General features: G+C 39.9%; 1 protein-coding gene across 1 annotated transcript in view; it reads right to left on the reverse strand.

Annotated features, from left to right (window-relative positions):
• The window catches only part of LOC308270481 (solute carrier organic anion transporter family member 1A2-like), a gene marked incomplete at both ends in the record, with an annotated part of 32,651 nt that extends 17,181 nt beyond the window's left edge, over positions 1 to 15,470 (reverse strand). The window contains 5 exons of the mRNA XM_080706385.1: positions 2,377 to 2,523; positions 4,288 to 4,394; positions 7,358 to 7,490; positions 11,437 to 11,578; positions 15,411 to 15,470. Of these exons, the coding sequence (XP_080562511.1) occupies positions 2,377 to 2,523; positions 4,288 to 4,394; positions 7,358 to 7,490; positions 11,437 to 11,578; positions 15,411 to 15,470 (589 nt within the window). The remainder of the gene's footprint in view (positions 1 to 2,376; positions 2,524 to 4,287; positions 4,395 to 7,357; positions 7,491 to 11,436; positions 11,579 to 15,410) is intronic.
• Between the last annotated feature and the right edge of the window lie 1,518 nt (positions 15,471 to 16,988).

The following is a 16,988-nucleotide window of genomic DNA, read 5'->3' on the forward strand; positions in this document are numbered from 1 at the left end:
CTGTGCTGAGCCATTTCTGCTCACTGGAAACCCCCCATGCGCTTGTGGAACCTAGAATTTTTGAATATAGAATACATATGATAGCAAAGTGTTTGCTAACTTATTATAGGAATGTGTTTGTATTCTTTCAGTAGAGGAATGTGACAAGAGTTGAAAGGATTTAGCATATACAGAGAACTCAAGAAACTCAGAACCAAGGAAACAAATAACCCAATCAAAAAATGGACACGTGAACTAAATAGACACTTCACAAAAGAAGAAATTCAAATGGTCAATAAATGCATAAAAATACTCAACATCTTTAGCAATCAGAGAGATGTAAATCAAAACAACCCTGAAATTTCATCTAACTCCAATTAGAATGGCAATCATTCAAAACACAAACAACAACAAATGCTGCTGAGGATGTGGAGAAGTGGGAACTCTAAGACATTGTTGGTGGGACTGCAAATCAGGGCAACCACTTTGGAAAACAGTATGGAGAATCCTCAGAAGAATGGGAACAAACCTACCATTTGATCCAGCAGTACCACTTCTGGGGATCTACCCAAAAGAAAAAAAGCCAAACTACCAAACTAATGCATCTGAATCTGTGTTCATAGCTGCACAATTCACCATAACCGAACTGTGGAACCAGCCAAGATGTCCATCAACAGATGAATGGATTACAAAACTGTAGGATATGTACACAATGGAATTTTACTCAGCCATAAAGAAAAACATAATTACGTCATTTACAGGGAAATGGATGGAACTGGAGGACATTATGCTAAGTGAGGTTATTCAGTTAAAAAAATAATAAATCAGATGCTCTCCCTAATATGTGGAAGCTAGGGAGAAAACGGGTCATAGGAGGAACTCTAGACGAAGAAAGAGAAACTATGGATGAGCAAATAAGGCGACCTAACTGAGGGGATGGAGGGGGAAGAAAAAAGTACCCTAATGTTCATGATGTACATATCAAAGTTAATCACTAAGCCAAACGTGAGAAGGAGGGAGGGAGAAGGAATGGGGCGGGAATTGGGGAAGGGCTAATTGGGTGATGTGTGCATGTATGCCTCTACCATCTTGTACTCCATTAAGATGTTCGACTACAATGCACCAATAATTTTTTTTAATTTACAAGAAAAACACTGAAAAAGATTATTGCAAAGTTAGTCTCCCAAATTGCTAAATATTATTTGGGATGGTGACTTAAAACTTTAATCCAACTTGATTACATATAGGCCTGCTCCTGTCATCTCTCATTCTCTATTATTTTTTTGTTTTTAAAAGATATGTCTACATTAACAGAAGAATATCACTACATTCAAAGTCACAACTTTAAAATTAACTACAGATGAAAGGACCGAATAACAAAGACCAATTATTAATAAACTGAGAGTGTTTAGGACACTGGAAAATAATACAAGAAGGTGGGTCTTGAGTTGTTCATCATTCCAAGGGATACACGGACTTTTAAAAGGCAATTTCAAGAAACATAACCAAAGAATGAAGACACTATCTGTAAAAACTATGAAGAAGTCTGACTAGGTTGAGGGGGCGTGGTGAAAGGAAATTACATAGGAAGCTAAATAGATAAGTAGGGTGTAGAGTCAAGACTACTAAGAGATCCGATTTAATAAATAAGAAACAGGTAGGTGTCACGAAAACGGTAAAGATGACATCATTAGTACAATGTTTCAGAAAGTTTATTGGAAAAAGGTTGTAAGAAATTGGTAAAGGAAAATATAGAGATAAAACAAACAAAAAAAGAAAAAACATATAAGGAATATTGTGAGAAATATTTTGAATCAAAGGAAAATTTTAGACAAAATATATCGGATCCGGTGGTACACACCCATAATCCCAGTGACTAGGGAAGCTAAAGCAGGAGGACTGAAAATTTGAGATCAGAGTTAGCAATTACCCAAAGTCTCCCTCAACGTTAAAATAATTATGAAGTGCCGGGCGTGGTGGCGCACGCTTGTAATCCCTGCTCTTGGGAGGCGGAGACAGGAGGATCGTGCAGGTTCGAAGCCAGCCGCGCTGGCGTAAGAGACCCTGTTTCCAAATAAAAATGTAAAAATAGGTCTGGGAGTGTACCCCGGAGGTAGAAGGGCTCCCAGGAACCCCAGTACCACCAAAAAAAAATAATAATAATAATAAAAAATAATTATGAAGCTCAGCAGTAGAGCACACATGGTTTTAATTCCCAGCATCACATAGACGGAAACAAAATCAGGTTTTTCACAGTACTTCTTTGGAGTTACATATAATTACTTCACTTAACAAACTTATGACCAAAGGAGCCATCTTTCTGGAAATCACTAAGAGTTTAAATAAATAATTTTCAACCTCAAGGAACTTGCTATTCCAAAAAGGACTTAAACTTACCAATATACAAAGGAGAGTTTTCAGATTTGGCAAAATCTTCTATATAGGAAATGCCCAACGGCATGATGGGAGTTTCACCCATTCCACGTATAATATTTCCTACTAGCACATAGACCCACATTAATGATTTAACTTCCTTTACACATTCTGCATTAAAACAAAAAAAATGAATTAGTGCATTGGTATTCAAGTGTTGGTTACACTTAATTCCAACTCTTTTGTAAGCAACTCGTGGTTCTTATTATATCATCGTTCTTCAAATCATGGTTCTAAAAGCAACTCAAGGTTCCAAAGGCACCTTGTTGGTAATTTATATTACAATGTCAGCAGTGACTCACTGGGTCATCCCTAGTGCATTTTTGAGAGTGCTTAGGTATGGGAAAGTGGTCTGCTGTATCCAGGCCTGTGGGACTGGGAGAAATGGCTATACACACCTCTTCCCAATTCACAAGTGACTACCCATTGGTGGTTTGATGAGAATATAGACGATGTATAATTTGGCAAGCATAACAAACTAGGACTTTTCTTAATAACAGAGATTCAGTTTACCAGCAAATACAAGACCCTGTTAGTTGCTATGAGTGCTACCTCATTCCTATACAATGGTACAGAGAGAAATCATACACACTTCTCCCTCCATTCATTCATGTTTATAAAATTTAAATATGAGATTCTCCAAGGTTGAAATCTTGTAGAGCTAACTGCCCTATAGAAACTAGAAATACCTAACTGGGTATCTAGAGACCATGGGCAAAGCCTGTGTTTGTTGGAGGGCACAACTGAATATGTTGGGTGACGGTAGAACCCAGGCCCTTCCTGGAGGCACACCAGAGTGGGAGACTTTGGAATTCTGTCCACTGGAATTCTGTCCACAGCTGGGCGAGTCCACAGCCAGCTGATGAAGCAGACACAGGCCGCTGGTGAGGTACCTTCTTCCCTGTATTTCCTGGGGTGGCTTTTTTGGCTTAGCACATCTGAGATAGCTAGTCCTCGGCTCTGAAACTATTTGGATTCCCACTGACCCCGTGGTGGCCGTCAAATTCCCAGCTTTGGAGACTCCAGTAACTCCCCCCAGCATGAATCCAATATAAAAATGCCCCCCTCGGCAAAGGAGAAGCTCTGGCTTGAGGTAGTCGGCAGAGTCTCCTCCACACTAAGTATCAGGAGAAGACCTTCAGGGCCCTTAGCACAGGCGGGCAGAGCACAGAACCCTGGAGCCCTGGGCAACAGGAAAGCGGAGGAAGCCCTGCCATAGTGCTGGACTGTAGCATCTGTCACAGGCTGAGGAGGGACACCAACGAGCCCCCGGTGACTCCAAACCACAGCGCCCTCCCCTGCGCCCCACTCCACGACATCAGCAACAGGATGCCAGTGGTTTGGACTTTGTTTCTGTGTTTGTTTCTGAAGAACAGACTGTATAAAGCCTTGTTCTGCATGAGTGCACTGCAATTTTTAAAAATTGTTATTGGTGCATTGTAGTCATACATCTTAATGGGGTACAAGATGGGAGAGGCATACATGCACACATCACTCCCATATGCTTCCTATCTACATAATAGCATAGACCACAACATTAGCACCGATTCCTATCTCCGTGATGTGTTTCTCTGTGGGATTAACTGCACAGTGCTCCTGGGATGGATAGCTTTGTCTTGTTTTTAAATAACCATTTAAAAAACAAACAAGGAATTCTTATTAAATATCTTCAAATATCAGAGGAATAGCATTATTTTTATTAGATATCCCTATTTGCTTCTGTGATCCCTTTCAAAATCTTTGAAGGGGGAAAATAGCTTCTATCCATTTCCAGTACCCACTTCACCAAACCCAGTATTATACTCAAAGCCCTTCAGCAGAAAGTTCTCGGATACAAATTTAATGAACAGAAAGCAATAAAACGGGGTAGACAACCTGATGGATTGTCTGTTGGTATTAATGTTTGGGTTCCATTTTCCGCACACAGGGAGCTGCTTGAGGACAAGTTGCTTGAAGCTGAAATTGTCGATTCATATTCATATCTGTGTGATCGCGAGAAAACACAGTGTTTTCAATAATTTGGACATCTTGCAGATTACAGACTTCTCGATGAGAACAATTTGGGCATTTTGCATGTTACACACTCTTGCCCAAACTGACCCACAGCACTCAAATCAGCTTTCACATTTGCCCATGAATCACCAAAAATTAGTATCACCTAAAGAAAACATGGCTCATTGAAAATGTGCAATTCCTTTTCAATTTGCTCTCATTTCTCTACATGCAAATGACATACTTTCTGATGATTTAACATCAACCTTTTCTGATTTTTCAGCAACCATTTCCTGGAATAAATTGCTAACATGATGGAAGATAAAGGACACAAATTATAAGTAACAAGATAAATGCTTTGGGGGGGCAATGCACAACAGAACAAGTCTCTAACACTGGATTCTCTAAAGTTTGCTCATTAAAAACAATATAACCCCAACCCTCTACAAGTCTAAACTATAATTCTTCTATATGTTCATTAACTTTAAAAAATGAAAACAATTGCCTGTCATAATGGAGTTCTTGGGAGACTCTTGATTACCAGGACTACAAAATGCAATGGCTTTTTCTCTTCACACAAGAACAAAAGGGTTAATAAGCTACAGTCATTTAACATAGGCTAATTGTCACACAATCTAAATGCCCTTTCTCAGAACGTAAATTACAGGCTCCAAGAATGAAGGAAATTACATCCAAGTCACTCTCTTTTATTTAGAAATATTCTGAGGTTTTTTTCCATGTGTTTATTAGATAAGAGGAAGCCAAAAGCCAACTTGCCCTTCCAAGACTTCTGTGAGCTAGAGTGTTATGCCTGGATGCCTTGAACACTCCGAATTCCTATGCTCCAGCACCTAATAGAAAGGGTCCAAATACCTCCCAGGTAGAATGATTGCCTGGTCATGTTACAGACACTGGCTGTGAACTGTGGACAAGGCTTGTCATCCTGCACAGGATCCCATGACACATGACCGCTTCAAAGAGTAACACCTTTGGTCGAGGGCAGAAAGAATATAACTAACAGCTGAACATTACTTGACCTTGTGTTAGAACAGTTAATAACAAAATACCAAAAACTCTGCCTAGAAACTTCTGATGCCTCAAAAATACCTGAGTTCAAATATCGTCTGTTCATTTTATTTATCCACCTAAAAATTCAGTTGCTAATTCAAAGTTCACTGAATCCCCCCAAACCAACAAAATGCCACAAAAAGACTTTTAAGATGGAATGGGCAAAGGCATAATTCCAACCGGATAAAGAAGTTGAAGGAACTGCCATTAAGAGAGAGTTGGACCATATTTGAAAATGGAGTGTGGTTTGTAAATGGTCACCAAATGAGAAGCCATAAGCCATATGAACACAGGTGTGTGTAGTGCAGCGTCCACCCCAGGCACGTGTCCCTGGAGAGCCTCAGGCCAGGCACATGGAAATGGAAAGAGGGGAAAGACACAAGCAACGTAAGAGTTCCAACGCTTTGGCTTAAAGTAAGGAAGAGTCAGGGCCCCAGGTGCAACCCCGGCCTCTCCACCTGGAGATGCGCTTTGCCACCCGTTGGTAGACAAGTGTCTAACTTCTTCCAAGAGAAAACAGAAACCAGGCCTAGGCCTCAGATCAAAAGTAGCTGCTACTCTGTTCCCGGCTATGTGAGAAACATCCAATCTCTGCTCAACTGTGAATCTGTAACCAGGAAACAGATGTATGAGGAACCTCCATGATAGTAAAGACAGAAATGAACAAAGAGTTACAGTTGGAGGAGTCGGGGCAGTAAGAAGTATGAAGGAAAGGCACAGGGGAAGAGCCATTGCATTCTTGAAAGAATAACAAGTTGTTCCTTAAAAAGAGATAGTCAAAGAACAAGAGTCCATGATAATTAAAAACGGATAGTATAAGTTGGAAACCCATTCAGAGGTTTAGAAGATAGGGTCAAATTTTTCAGAAATTAGAAGGAAATAGGATATAAAATTAGACAGAATTAAAGTCCAGGTTGTTCCATATTCAATTAGTAGGAGTTCTAGAAAGAAAAAATAGAATGGAAAGAGGAAGTGAAGATATTATCAAAGAAAAACTATACAAGTAAATTTCCTAAATGTCCACACTGAAGGTACCTAGCAGAGAGAAGAAAATGGGTTTATATCAAGATGATAAAAGACAACTAGAGTGACATCGCCTAGAGAGAAATGAAGCTGATCTGAATTAAAAGGACATGTGCCCTACTGAGTGATGAGAAATTAGCAAGCTTTCTTTGTATGAAGAAACCAAATGAAAAAAATGAGTTTATTTATATACCCTGGAAAAACAAAAGTACTATAGCAAAGAAAAGGTAACAGCATAATTTATCAGTGAAAACATTTTCCTGGTCATATAGATGTGGACATTTAATATGAATTTAAAATATAAATTCAATGTACATTATATAACACTGAAGTATTAAAAACCAACAAGATAAAGAGGCAAATTTCAATTTTAGCAAAGCTAAAAGAGTCGTATACAAGTGGTTGACTCTAGAAAGTAGGCATAAGAAGAAAGGGGTAACTTCTTCCACATAATCGTGTCCTTATAAATTTGTACACAAGTAATTTTTATAAAAATTAAAATAATTTCCAACCTTCAGACTGCTCTGTCTCTTGATAATCTATAATTAAACAGAACCTCATTGTAATTGAACCTGTGTAAATAATTCGTAGGTGGTAGTAATTGTCAATCTTAAATCTTTTCATGAGGTCCAACTTCATAAAAGTAGCATCCCCAATACCTATCTCCCCAATGGCCAAAGCGGACATCGAGGCAGCCAAGAGCACAGGACAGACAGACGGAGAGCACAGAGCCACATCTCCTGGCGGCCAGCCCAGTGCTCTGTGCTTTCACAAAGCGTTGCGTCCCGGGAGGAAACTCCAAGCCCCATTTCCTGTGAGTGAACATGGGACCTTAAATATCATCAAATGGTGGGATACTCACCGGTTCATGAGGAAATGAGGTAGTGATATTAAGAAACACCCTAATCCCATAACCACACATCCGACACCAATCATTATAGGTCTGTGTAGTTTAGTTCCAAAATAACTCACAAATACAATCAACAAAAGGTTTCCTAGGGGAAAAAATGAAAATACTCCTTTTAATAAGAGGTAACAAAATGTTAATGATCAGCCTCCCATTTATTGTAAAACAACCATCTCAAACACTGGGCTGGGAAGGCATAAAACAATTGAAAGAATAAGACACAGCCTTCCCTAGGGAGGGCTTTGTTTCACAATGTAAACAGATGTATAAACAAAGGACTGCAGAGCACCAACACCGAAAGACCAGAGAGGAGGGAAGAGAGAAACTCCCTCATGTACTGCATATAAACTCACAAGCATCTCAAGTCAGTCACCAAGCCAAACATGAGAAGGAGGGAGGGGAGGGAGTGGGTGGGAATTGGGGAAGGGCTAAATGAGTGATGTGTGCATGTGTGCCTCCACCATCTTGTACCCCAGTAAGTTGTATGACTACAATGCACCAACTAAAAAAAAAAAAGACGACAGAGGAAGGGAAGCACTGACAGGCTGAGGAACAGATTTGGGACATTTAAAGGCTCTTTCTGTGTCTATCGAGCCTTAGGAAATGGGACGTATCAGTAGGGCTCAGCTTGACTGTGGCTTCTGGGCCCTCCTCCCACAGCCACTGCCAAGAACACTACAATGTTTTCCTATGTTCAGAAAGAGAAGAAAAATTCAGAGTCAGAGAGACATACATTGTCTAACTCACTATTCAAAGCTATAGTTGCTGTTCAGTGTAACCAAGCCAAAGGTCCATTTTTATTTCTCCTTCTCTGCTAATATCAGATAATACAGTTAAGTAAAAAGTCGTAGATTCTCATTTTTTTTTTCAACAGCCTGGATTTGAGGTGTAAAAATGTAATTTAAAAAATGTAATTTAAAAATGTAATTTATCCCATGACTTAGAATGAACTGTGTTAGGATAAGAGTACTAATTGGGAAGCCCCATTTTTTATGGAGAGTTCCTTGACAAATATGAAAGGTAAGTGCTGAAGGAACAAAATAAGCCAATAAGTTCTCAGCAATCCACTCATTTTTAATTAAATAAACAATGTGTATCCTGCTCCCAGGATGTATAAAGAGAACCTCGAGGCTGAACTCGAGGATTACGGGAATATCAAAGACTCTTTTCCTCAAGGAGGCAATTTTCTGAGTGGTGCTGAGAACTTTGAAGACTTTCATCCCCACCCGTGTTTCCCTCTAGTCTGCCTTAAATGTAGACGAGGCATCGTTTCTAAGTTATTGTATCTGAAGAGTGCCCACCTCTGGAGCCCCATCCACCACACTGGCCCTAAGGTTTCTAAGATCCCCATCACCCAAGCCCTCCATAGTGAAGGTAGGGCCTCCGGAAGCCTGCTGCTTCAAAGCTGTATGGTTTTGCAATGGAAGGAAGGAAGAACATTCCCTCCTCACACGAGGCGAGTTCACCACAGGGCCTTGCTCTGTTAGTAAAACATCACCACGAGAACATGGGAAAGAGGGGCAGTCATGCCCAAGGCTGTGGGGAATGCTGTTTGCAAGAGTAACTGAGGTCAGGAACTTCAGGGGAATCGAATAGGAAGGGACCTGGATTTCCCACCCGGTGGCCCTGCCTGCTCCCTGCCTTCCTTCAGTTTAAAAGGTCCTGGTGCCCACCTGACAATCCAAGGCTAAATACAGCCCGGCATTGCCATTTTCTCCAGAAGTTTATACCATATAACTTTATTGGGGCATTATAGTCTCACATAATGTAGATCATGTTGACAATGGCATACATTCACAGGTCTGCCTTTCTACTGAACGTGAATCAATAGATATTCTCTTGTTTCCCTCCAGACTTTTCAGAACATTCATCTATATCCCAAGATCCCATTTTACCTTGCAATTTTTTCCTAAAAATACCGGTGCCTCTTCTATCTTATAGCTTCAAAAATCCATCATTCAACTACGAGTGCCCTGGCTGACCAAGATCATACTAGGTCCTTACTAAAAACTCAGGGAATAGTTTTCTAATTAAATATTTCAAATTTTTTTTTTGCAGTACTGGAGATTGAACCTAGGGGCATTCTACCTCTGAGCTACACTGCCAGCCCTATTTTTTATTCTTTATTTTATTTATTTATTTATTTATTTTTTGGTGGTACTGGGGTTCCTGGAAGCCCTTCTACCTCCGGGGTACACTCCCAGACCTATTTTTTACATTTTCATTTTGGAAACAGGGTCTCCTAAGCCAGCGCACGCGGCTGGCTTCGAACCTGCGCGATCCTCCTGTCTCCGCCTCCCAAGCGCGGGGATTACAAGTGTGTGAAACCACACCTACCTAGCTTTTCAAATTATTTTAACGTTATTGACATTCATTCTTTAGGAAATTTCTCTTCCACTGATATCTGTAGTATTCTTTTCTTTTGGTTCCTCTGTTATTTCTCTGACAATTCCTTCTCTGTACACTTACATGGATTCCTTTTCTTCCAGCTCTGCGTTAAGCATGGGTATACATCGGGGTCCATTCTTTTTCCAATGTAGTGTGTGAATGCGTGTGTGTGTGTGTGTGTGTGTGTGTGTGTGTGTGTGTGTGTGTGTTGCTGGGCATTGAACCCAGAGGCATTTTTGCTCTGAGTCAACCCTACAGACCTATTTCATTTTATTTGGAATCAGAGTCTAGCTAAGTTGCTGAGAGCCTCACTGAGTTGCTAAGGCTGGCCTCAAGCCTGTGATCTTCTGTCTCAGCCTCCCACTGCCACTATGCCCAGCCCACTGTGCCCTTTTGCTCATTGGCTTGTTTGTTGGGAGCACTGGGGAGAAACCCAGGGTGGCATCCATGCTAGGCGAGTGCTCTACCACTGAGTCCCAGCCCCTATCCGCTGGACTCTCGACTCTGCATCATCCTCTCCTTGCATGGCTGCATCTGCTCCAGAATCCTGACACACACTACTTACTCCCTAACCAAGAGCTCCACACCCACACGATGAGTGTGAGGGATCGTGACCTCCCGTCGCCGCCATCATCTAGACCCTCTTCCTGTGACCACTGCTCTGACATCCTTCTGCCTTCCACTATTCAAGCCGTCAACCTGGGGAAGCTCCCACCCTTGCCCTCACCCTCGCCCCAACCCACCACTTCTCTGTCACTAAGTCCCCTGGAATGGAACTCCAGAGTCCCCTGCTCTCTCCTGCCACGGGATTCTGGCTCAGGTCAGAAAAGCTGTCCCTCTGCCTGAGCACAGGGCTCCTGGATGTTCTGCATCTGCTGCCTCGTTCTCTACCTTCAAATTTACTCCAACAGCCAGAAAGAAGCATTACTCTTCTCTAGTGGCTTTCCGGAAATAATAAGAGATAAAGAGCTGGGCGTGGTGGCGCACGCTTGTAATTCCAGCATTCAGGAGGCTGAGACGGGAGGATCACAATTCATGGCCAGCCTCAGCTACTTAGTGTGGCCCTCTGCAACTCAGTGAGACCCTGTTTCAAAATGAAGAATAAAACATAGGGCAGGAGGTGAGCTCAGAGGTTGAATGCCCCTGGGTTCCATCCCCAGACCGACCCCCCCCCAAAAAAAAACTCAAGAGAAATAAAGAAAAGCAGTTTTTTCTCCCATCTGCGATAGGAAAGGAGAATTGTCAACCTAGGGCACAGAAGGAGAGGAAAATGTTTGCATTTTTTTAAAAAAACAAAATCTTTTGGTCTCCCACAACTTTCTAAATACAAAGATAGAGACTTTGATTCCCATAGGGATAACAAATAATAGGTTTAAATATAAATACTCTAGTATTCAGCCAGAGAACTAAGAAACCATGGGGATAAAAAGGACATGGCGTGGTATGTGGCAATATTTAGGTGTTAAATATTGACATATACTTAAATGAATTGTTTCTAAGCATATTATAAACTTAGGCTACTTAATCAGATTTGGAAAACTTACCAGGCACATTAAATGACCTAATGCTGTAGATAAGGAAAATAAAATTCAAAGTATCTCTATTGATTAAAAACAATATATAAAAATACAAAAATAATCCATTACCAATCTCAAAGCTCCCGTTAATCAGTCCAACTAGAGATGTCGGGAGATTGAATCGTCTCTCTATCTGTGTCAGCATGGAGTTCATATAAGACCCGGATAGCGTTTTGGATATGTATGCCCAGGTTAATGCCACCAGAAACATCTGGGAAGAAAACATGAAAACTGGATTTTTAAACAATCTGTTTTTCATCTATTACCAGAATGTCCTCTCCCTACAGCGTCTCCAACTTAAGTAACCCTTGAGCTCACAAGACATTAAAATGTTGTCTACTCTGGTCTGCCATGGCTTGTTTTCTCTCAGGAAACTCAAAACAGGATTGACTAATGGTACTGAACTTTGTCGGTGATTATGGCCGCAATATTTACAGACATACCTAATACATGCAGAGAGACAAGTAGTCATTCCACCTAAGAAATAGCTGTTGATTCAAAAGTCTTCAGCAATACAAAGCTAGTTGTAGTACGAGGGAATACATATGCTTTAGTGAGAATAAGGAACACAGAATTACAGAAAGATATTGTTTCTGTAGCTAATTTCCTTAAGTTCTCTTGCTGGAGAGTAGGGTCCCAGATGGCCTTGGCCAACACATCTCTTACTCTCTTAAAATTTTCCCATAGATTTATTCTCAGGAGTAGAGGAAGCGTAGAACCACATGAACTACATCACCGTCTTCCCCTGAACAGAATGTTCTGCGAATGGTAGGTCTCAGCAAACTGGGTGGTGCTCATGGCATGCCAACCCAAGTACAGTGCATTGGGGTGCCTTGGCTGTGGTCCCTGTGCACAGAGGAGGCTTGTGTGCAGATGGACTCCATCCATTGAGACAGAAGAACGGCAGGTTTAAAACCAGGCTCAGTAATTTAGCGAGACTCTCAGAAGCATAGCAAGACTCTGTTTATGATAATAATAATAATAATAATAATAATAATGATAACAACAACAACAACAACAACAACAACAACAAAGAAAGGGGCTGGAGTGTAACTTGGAGGTGGAACACCACTGGGTTCAATTCCCAGTACTCTGAAGAAAAAAATACATGAAAAAGGAGAAATCTAACTCATTCCTATGGCTGTAACGTCATGCCCACTCCATTACAGCCCCAAACACAGGGCATTTTATTCGGATGTTTAGATGTCCATAACTTCTTCCCTCATTCTACTGAGAACAATTCAGGAATGGAAGCATGCATTATTTACTTTCATGTCTTTTGTGTCTTTGAAAGCCATACAGAATTATTGACAGAAATCACCTTGAAGAAGCAGTGGTCTCTGAAAGGAAGAGGAAGTCTACTAGGATCAAACACGTTCTTAATCCTTTTTAGCTGCCATAAACTGGGGGGGGGGGGGAGGGGGCGCTTGCAAACAACAGAAACCTAGTTCTCGCAGTCCCAGAGGATTCCAGGAAGTCTAAGCTCAGGACACTTGCACATGCGGTGTCTGGAAGGGTTCCTGACTGACTCAGAGCCAGCCATCTCTTCTTTATGTCCCCCTGGTGGAAGGGGGAGCCTTCTCTCTCAGCCCCTTTTATAAGGGCACTGATTCCATGACGAGGCTCCGCCCCGTGACCTAGTCACCTCCTGAGGGCCACTTCCTACTGCAGTCACCTCAGGGCTAGGATTCCAACATCAGGTTTGGGGACCACAGACATTCAGACCATAGCACAGACCTGTGCCATAAGTTGTCTGTACCAGTCGGTTTGGGTGAAATAAAAATTTTACCCAATTTGGGTAAAATTTTTTCCCAACCTAATATGGGTGAAATTATTTCACCACTGAATAGAAGTTTATATGAAAAATGCCTGGAAATTTTTTAAGTCAAGTTTCCTATAACTCAGAATTATTATGTCTATAAGACAGTATGGCTATGTCTCAATTTGTCTGTCTTTAAATATTAAATACCAATGGAGGAGATTATTTTTCTCCCCACAATAAGCCTTTCTAGAGCATATGATTATACAACTTATACATAGTTTTATAATTCAGGTTTTGTTATGCTACTGGAGATTGAACTCAGGGGCATTTTACCTCCAAGCTTCACTACATAGCAGAAGACCCCCCCCCCCCCCGTAAGTAGCTGAGGCTGGCTGAGAACCTGCGACCCTCTTGTCTCAGCCTCCCAAGTATGGAGATTACAAGTGTGCACCAACACACCCTGCTTAATTCAGGTTTTGTATTTAAAAGCAAGATCTACCAAATCAAGAATAAAGATGATTTGGGGAAAGAATTTATCCTATTTATCTTTTTTAAGAAAGAAAATTAGATGGATCATGACTTCAGGGTTCTTTCCTAAAACACCTGGATGAGCACTCTAAATTTGTTCTATTCATGGAATCAAAGACACCAGTGACAACTCTGGCTCATTTCTACTACAAAACAACCACACTGGATATAGAAAGCTAGTCCCACCGACTATTAACAGCAGTGCTATAAACCTTAAAGTAAATTGATTAAGGACAATTCTTTGATGTTTCCTAAACAATTTTGCCTAATTAACATGTTTCTAGGTTCAGAGAAGCAGAGAAATCGAATTGATTATTAAGCAACTGCCCCTCACTTTTACCTGGTAAAGTTGTCAACGAATTAATTTACCAGAATGTTCACATCAATATCTACCTAATATCAAAGTAATAAAAAAAATTTAAGATCTATTGTTTATTTTTTAAAATGCCTGATAGCTGGGTGTGGTGGTACACGCATGTAATCCCAGTGTTTGGGAAGCTATGACAGGAGGATCAACAGATTTGTAGCCAGTTTCAGGAATTTAGCAAGATACTCAGTAACTTAGTGAGATCCTGTTTTAAGATAAAAAATTTAAAAGGTTGTGGATGTAGCTCTGAGGAAGTATGTCTTTAGGTTCAATTCCAGTACCTCCCTAAAATGCGTGACAATATTTCTCCACAAATGCTAGTAATAATACTTGAGTGTTTCTGATATTTATTCATCATTGGTTCAAGCATTTTTAAAAAGTCTTACACACAAGGACTCCTATTACTCTTTTCAATGGACAAAAAGAAATCACAAGGAGGGTAAGTAGTTTGCCCATCATAAAGCAAATGAGCATCAAAGCTCAGATTGGGACCCAGACAACCTGGGCTCCAGTTCATGTTTTTAGTTGCTTAACTACAGAAGAACATACGCACATTCATATATAGATATATAAATAGACATAAAATTTAAAAACAAAAATTTTTAATGGTTAACATAGAATTCCATTCAAAGGCAGTTTCCTAGACCTATAATGCAATCTCCACCTTTGTGCACATACTTATATTTCCCTCATACATGTATAAAGGAAAAGAAAGCTTTCAATGGGTAGAAAATGAGAGAGTGTCTTAGTTTGAAAATCACTTGCAGATACCGGCTGTAGAATACAGACAAGCACTGAGATCCCTCGGTTAAAAATAAACCCCAGTGTTGTGAATGTAAAATATCTTTGGAACGATGGATAGAGAATTTGTCCCAAGATAGTAAAAACTACCAGAAACGCTAACAAAATGTCTATTTTCCTTCTAAAGAATGATTATTGTATTGCCAATGCTTGAAGAAAACATTTTTTATTGTGTCACTGTGAAGTAATCTTTGCATACTAATCAACAAAGCATTTGTGTCCAATGACCCATTTTCTAGGATTGACCTCTACAATTTCTGTGTTAAGAATCTCTTAAAAGGTGGGCATTGAATTTAGCCCCCAACTCCAGAAAACAAATCCTGTCACAATATAATAAGTGTCTGAAAAAAATTTAAATTATATTTTTTATTCAAGTCCCTCAAAACTTCTGACTAAATTGCCTGCATCAACAATCTATTCAGATAAGCCCTCAGCTATAAAACAAACTTCTTTAAAGTGAGAACTTATCAACTGATCAGATAGAAAAAAGTAATATTAGTTCTTTTATGCTAATATGGCCAATATTAAAGGATTTTCAACTTAAAAAGTACTGTATATGAACATATATGATGAAAAAATCCATACCTTCATCTTGGAAAGACATCTTACTCTTTGAGTGTCTGTTCTTTTCTCAGGTTCTCCCATAGTGTTCTTCTGACTGCTTCAAGGTATTTATTTTATCTAATTTTGGTATATCTGAGTTCTATCTTTTTAAGAAAAGAGACACCTGTTAAATTACTGACAAAATCACAAGTGGACATTTTAATGAAAACAAATACTGAAAAAATTATGAGCAACATAATTGGAACCTGTGGCATTATACTAATACCTAGAAAAATTTTTAAGTCAGATCTAGGGAGTAATGGAAACAGAAAAGATTTAGTTGGTGGGTTCCTGTTAAAAATTAGATCAATTAATTGTAGTTACTCTTTAGTAAGATTAAAGATGCTCACATAATTTGTTATGGTCCTCTTGTAAATAATTATTATGTAGTTAAAATAAAGCCAAAACATGTCTTTAGCCAAAACAAATAGAACACGGTGATCTCTCTGGACTTACATGAAAACTTCGGCGTTTGAGAATACAAAGACTTTGGCTTCTGTTTGTGTTAAAAATCTGCTTTAGCAAGCCCACAGAAATCTTGTCTTGGAAATCTTGCCGCCAGGCTTCCTCCCCAAGTCCTTTGAAATCCAAGACTTCCCTGGAGTCTCAGGAAGAGAAACACTTTCTGGGGCACTGTTGACTCACAGAAACCTGGGGAGACACAGAATTTTAATCCTGGAAACAACCTACATGAAAAATAACAAATAATTCTATATTCCAGGACTGAATCCTACATTTCCAAGTTGAGAGACATATGATTTAATAAAAACCAAAAGCATGAGCGGATACTGATGTGTGTATATATGTCTGTGTAAAAGGCATGTGTGTATGCGTATAACACATATGCACATTTTATAAGTAATCAAAGATTTTCTCTATATCTTGAAAGGAGAATATTTGAACCAAAAACAAAGTATAGTACTCTGACAATGTATATTCTAGTAAATCTATTTCAAGTTACCAGTATAATATCTTAACAGCATCCTCAGCATTAATTTATTAAAATCCTCTGAACAATACCCATTTCACACGTGATCCGAAATAGTATTAACGTTTGAAAATCGAGTTGCTTTGCCTCCCCCACCTGCTGCATCTGAACCACACACATTAAGATAAGCATCACTGATCAATTATGCATGAGTTTAGTTCTCTTTCCCATTCTGCACAGATACAACATACACGTTTTGAACATCTGCTATGCACCAGTCATTGTGTTAGCACCTGATTTCACGGTGAACCAGATAGCCAGCAGGCTGTGGCGAATCCAAACAGGGAGAAAAGTGCAAAGCTCTGAGGAAGGCACCTGGATCTAGGCTCCTGAAGCTAGGAACTTACACTCTTGTTGGGAAAGATAAAACATATTGGACAGTGTATGATGAAATACAACTTGTTTGGTTTGGAAGTAGTGAACAAAGCCACCAGCTTGGGATGAAACTAATGGAAACAGTTTTGACAATGCTGAATCACCATGCAAATAAAACAACACGGTAATCACCACATCAAAGTTCATATTCCTTCAATGCACAGCCACGATGCAATGGGCTTTGGAGAGACGGATAG

This window comes from Muscardinus avellanarius (genome assembly GCF_963383645.1).
Source record: "Muscardinus avellanarius genome assembly, chromosome: 11".
Taxonomy (NCBI): Eukaryota; Metazoa; Chordata; class Mammalia; order Rodentia; family Gliridae; genus Muscardinus; species Muscardinus avellanarius.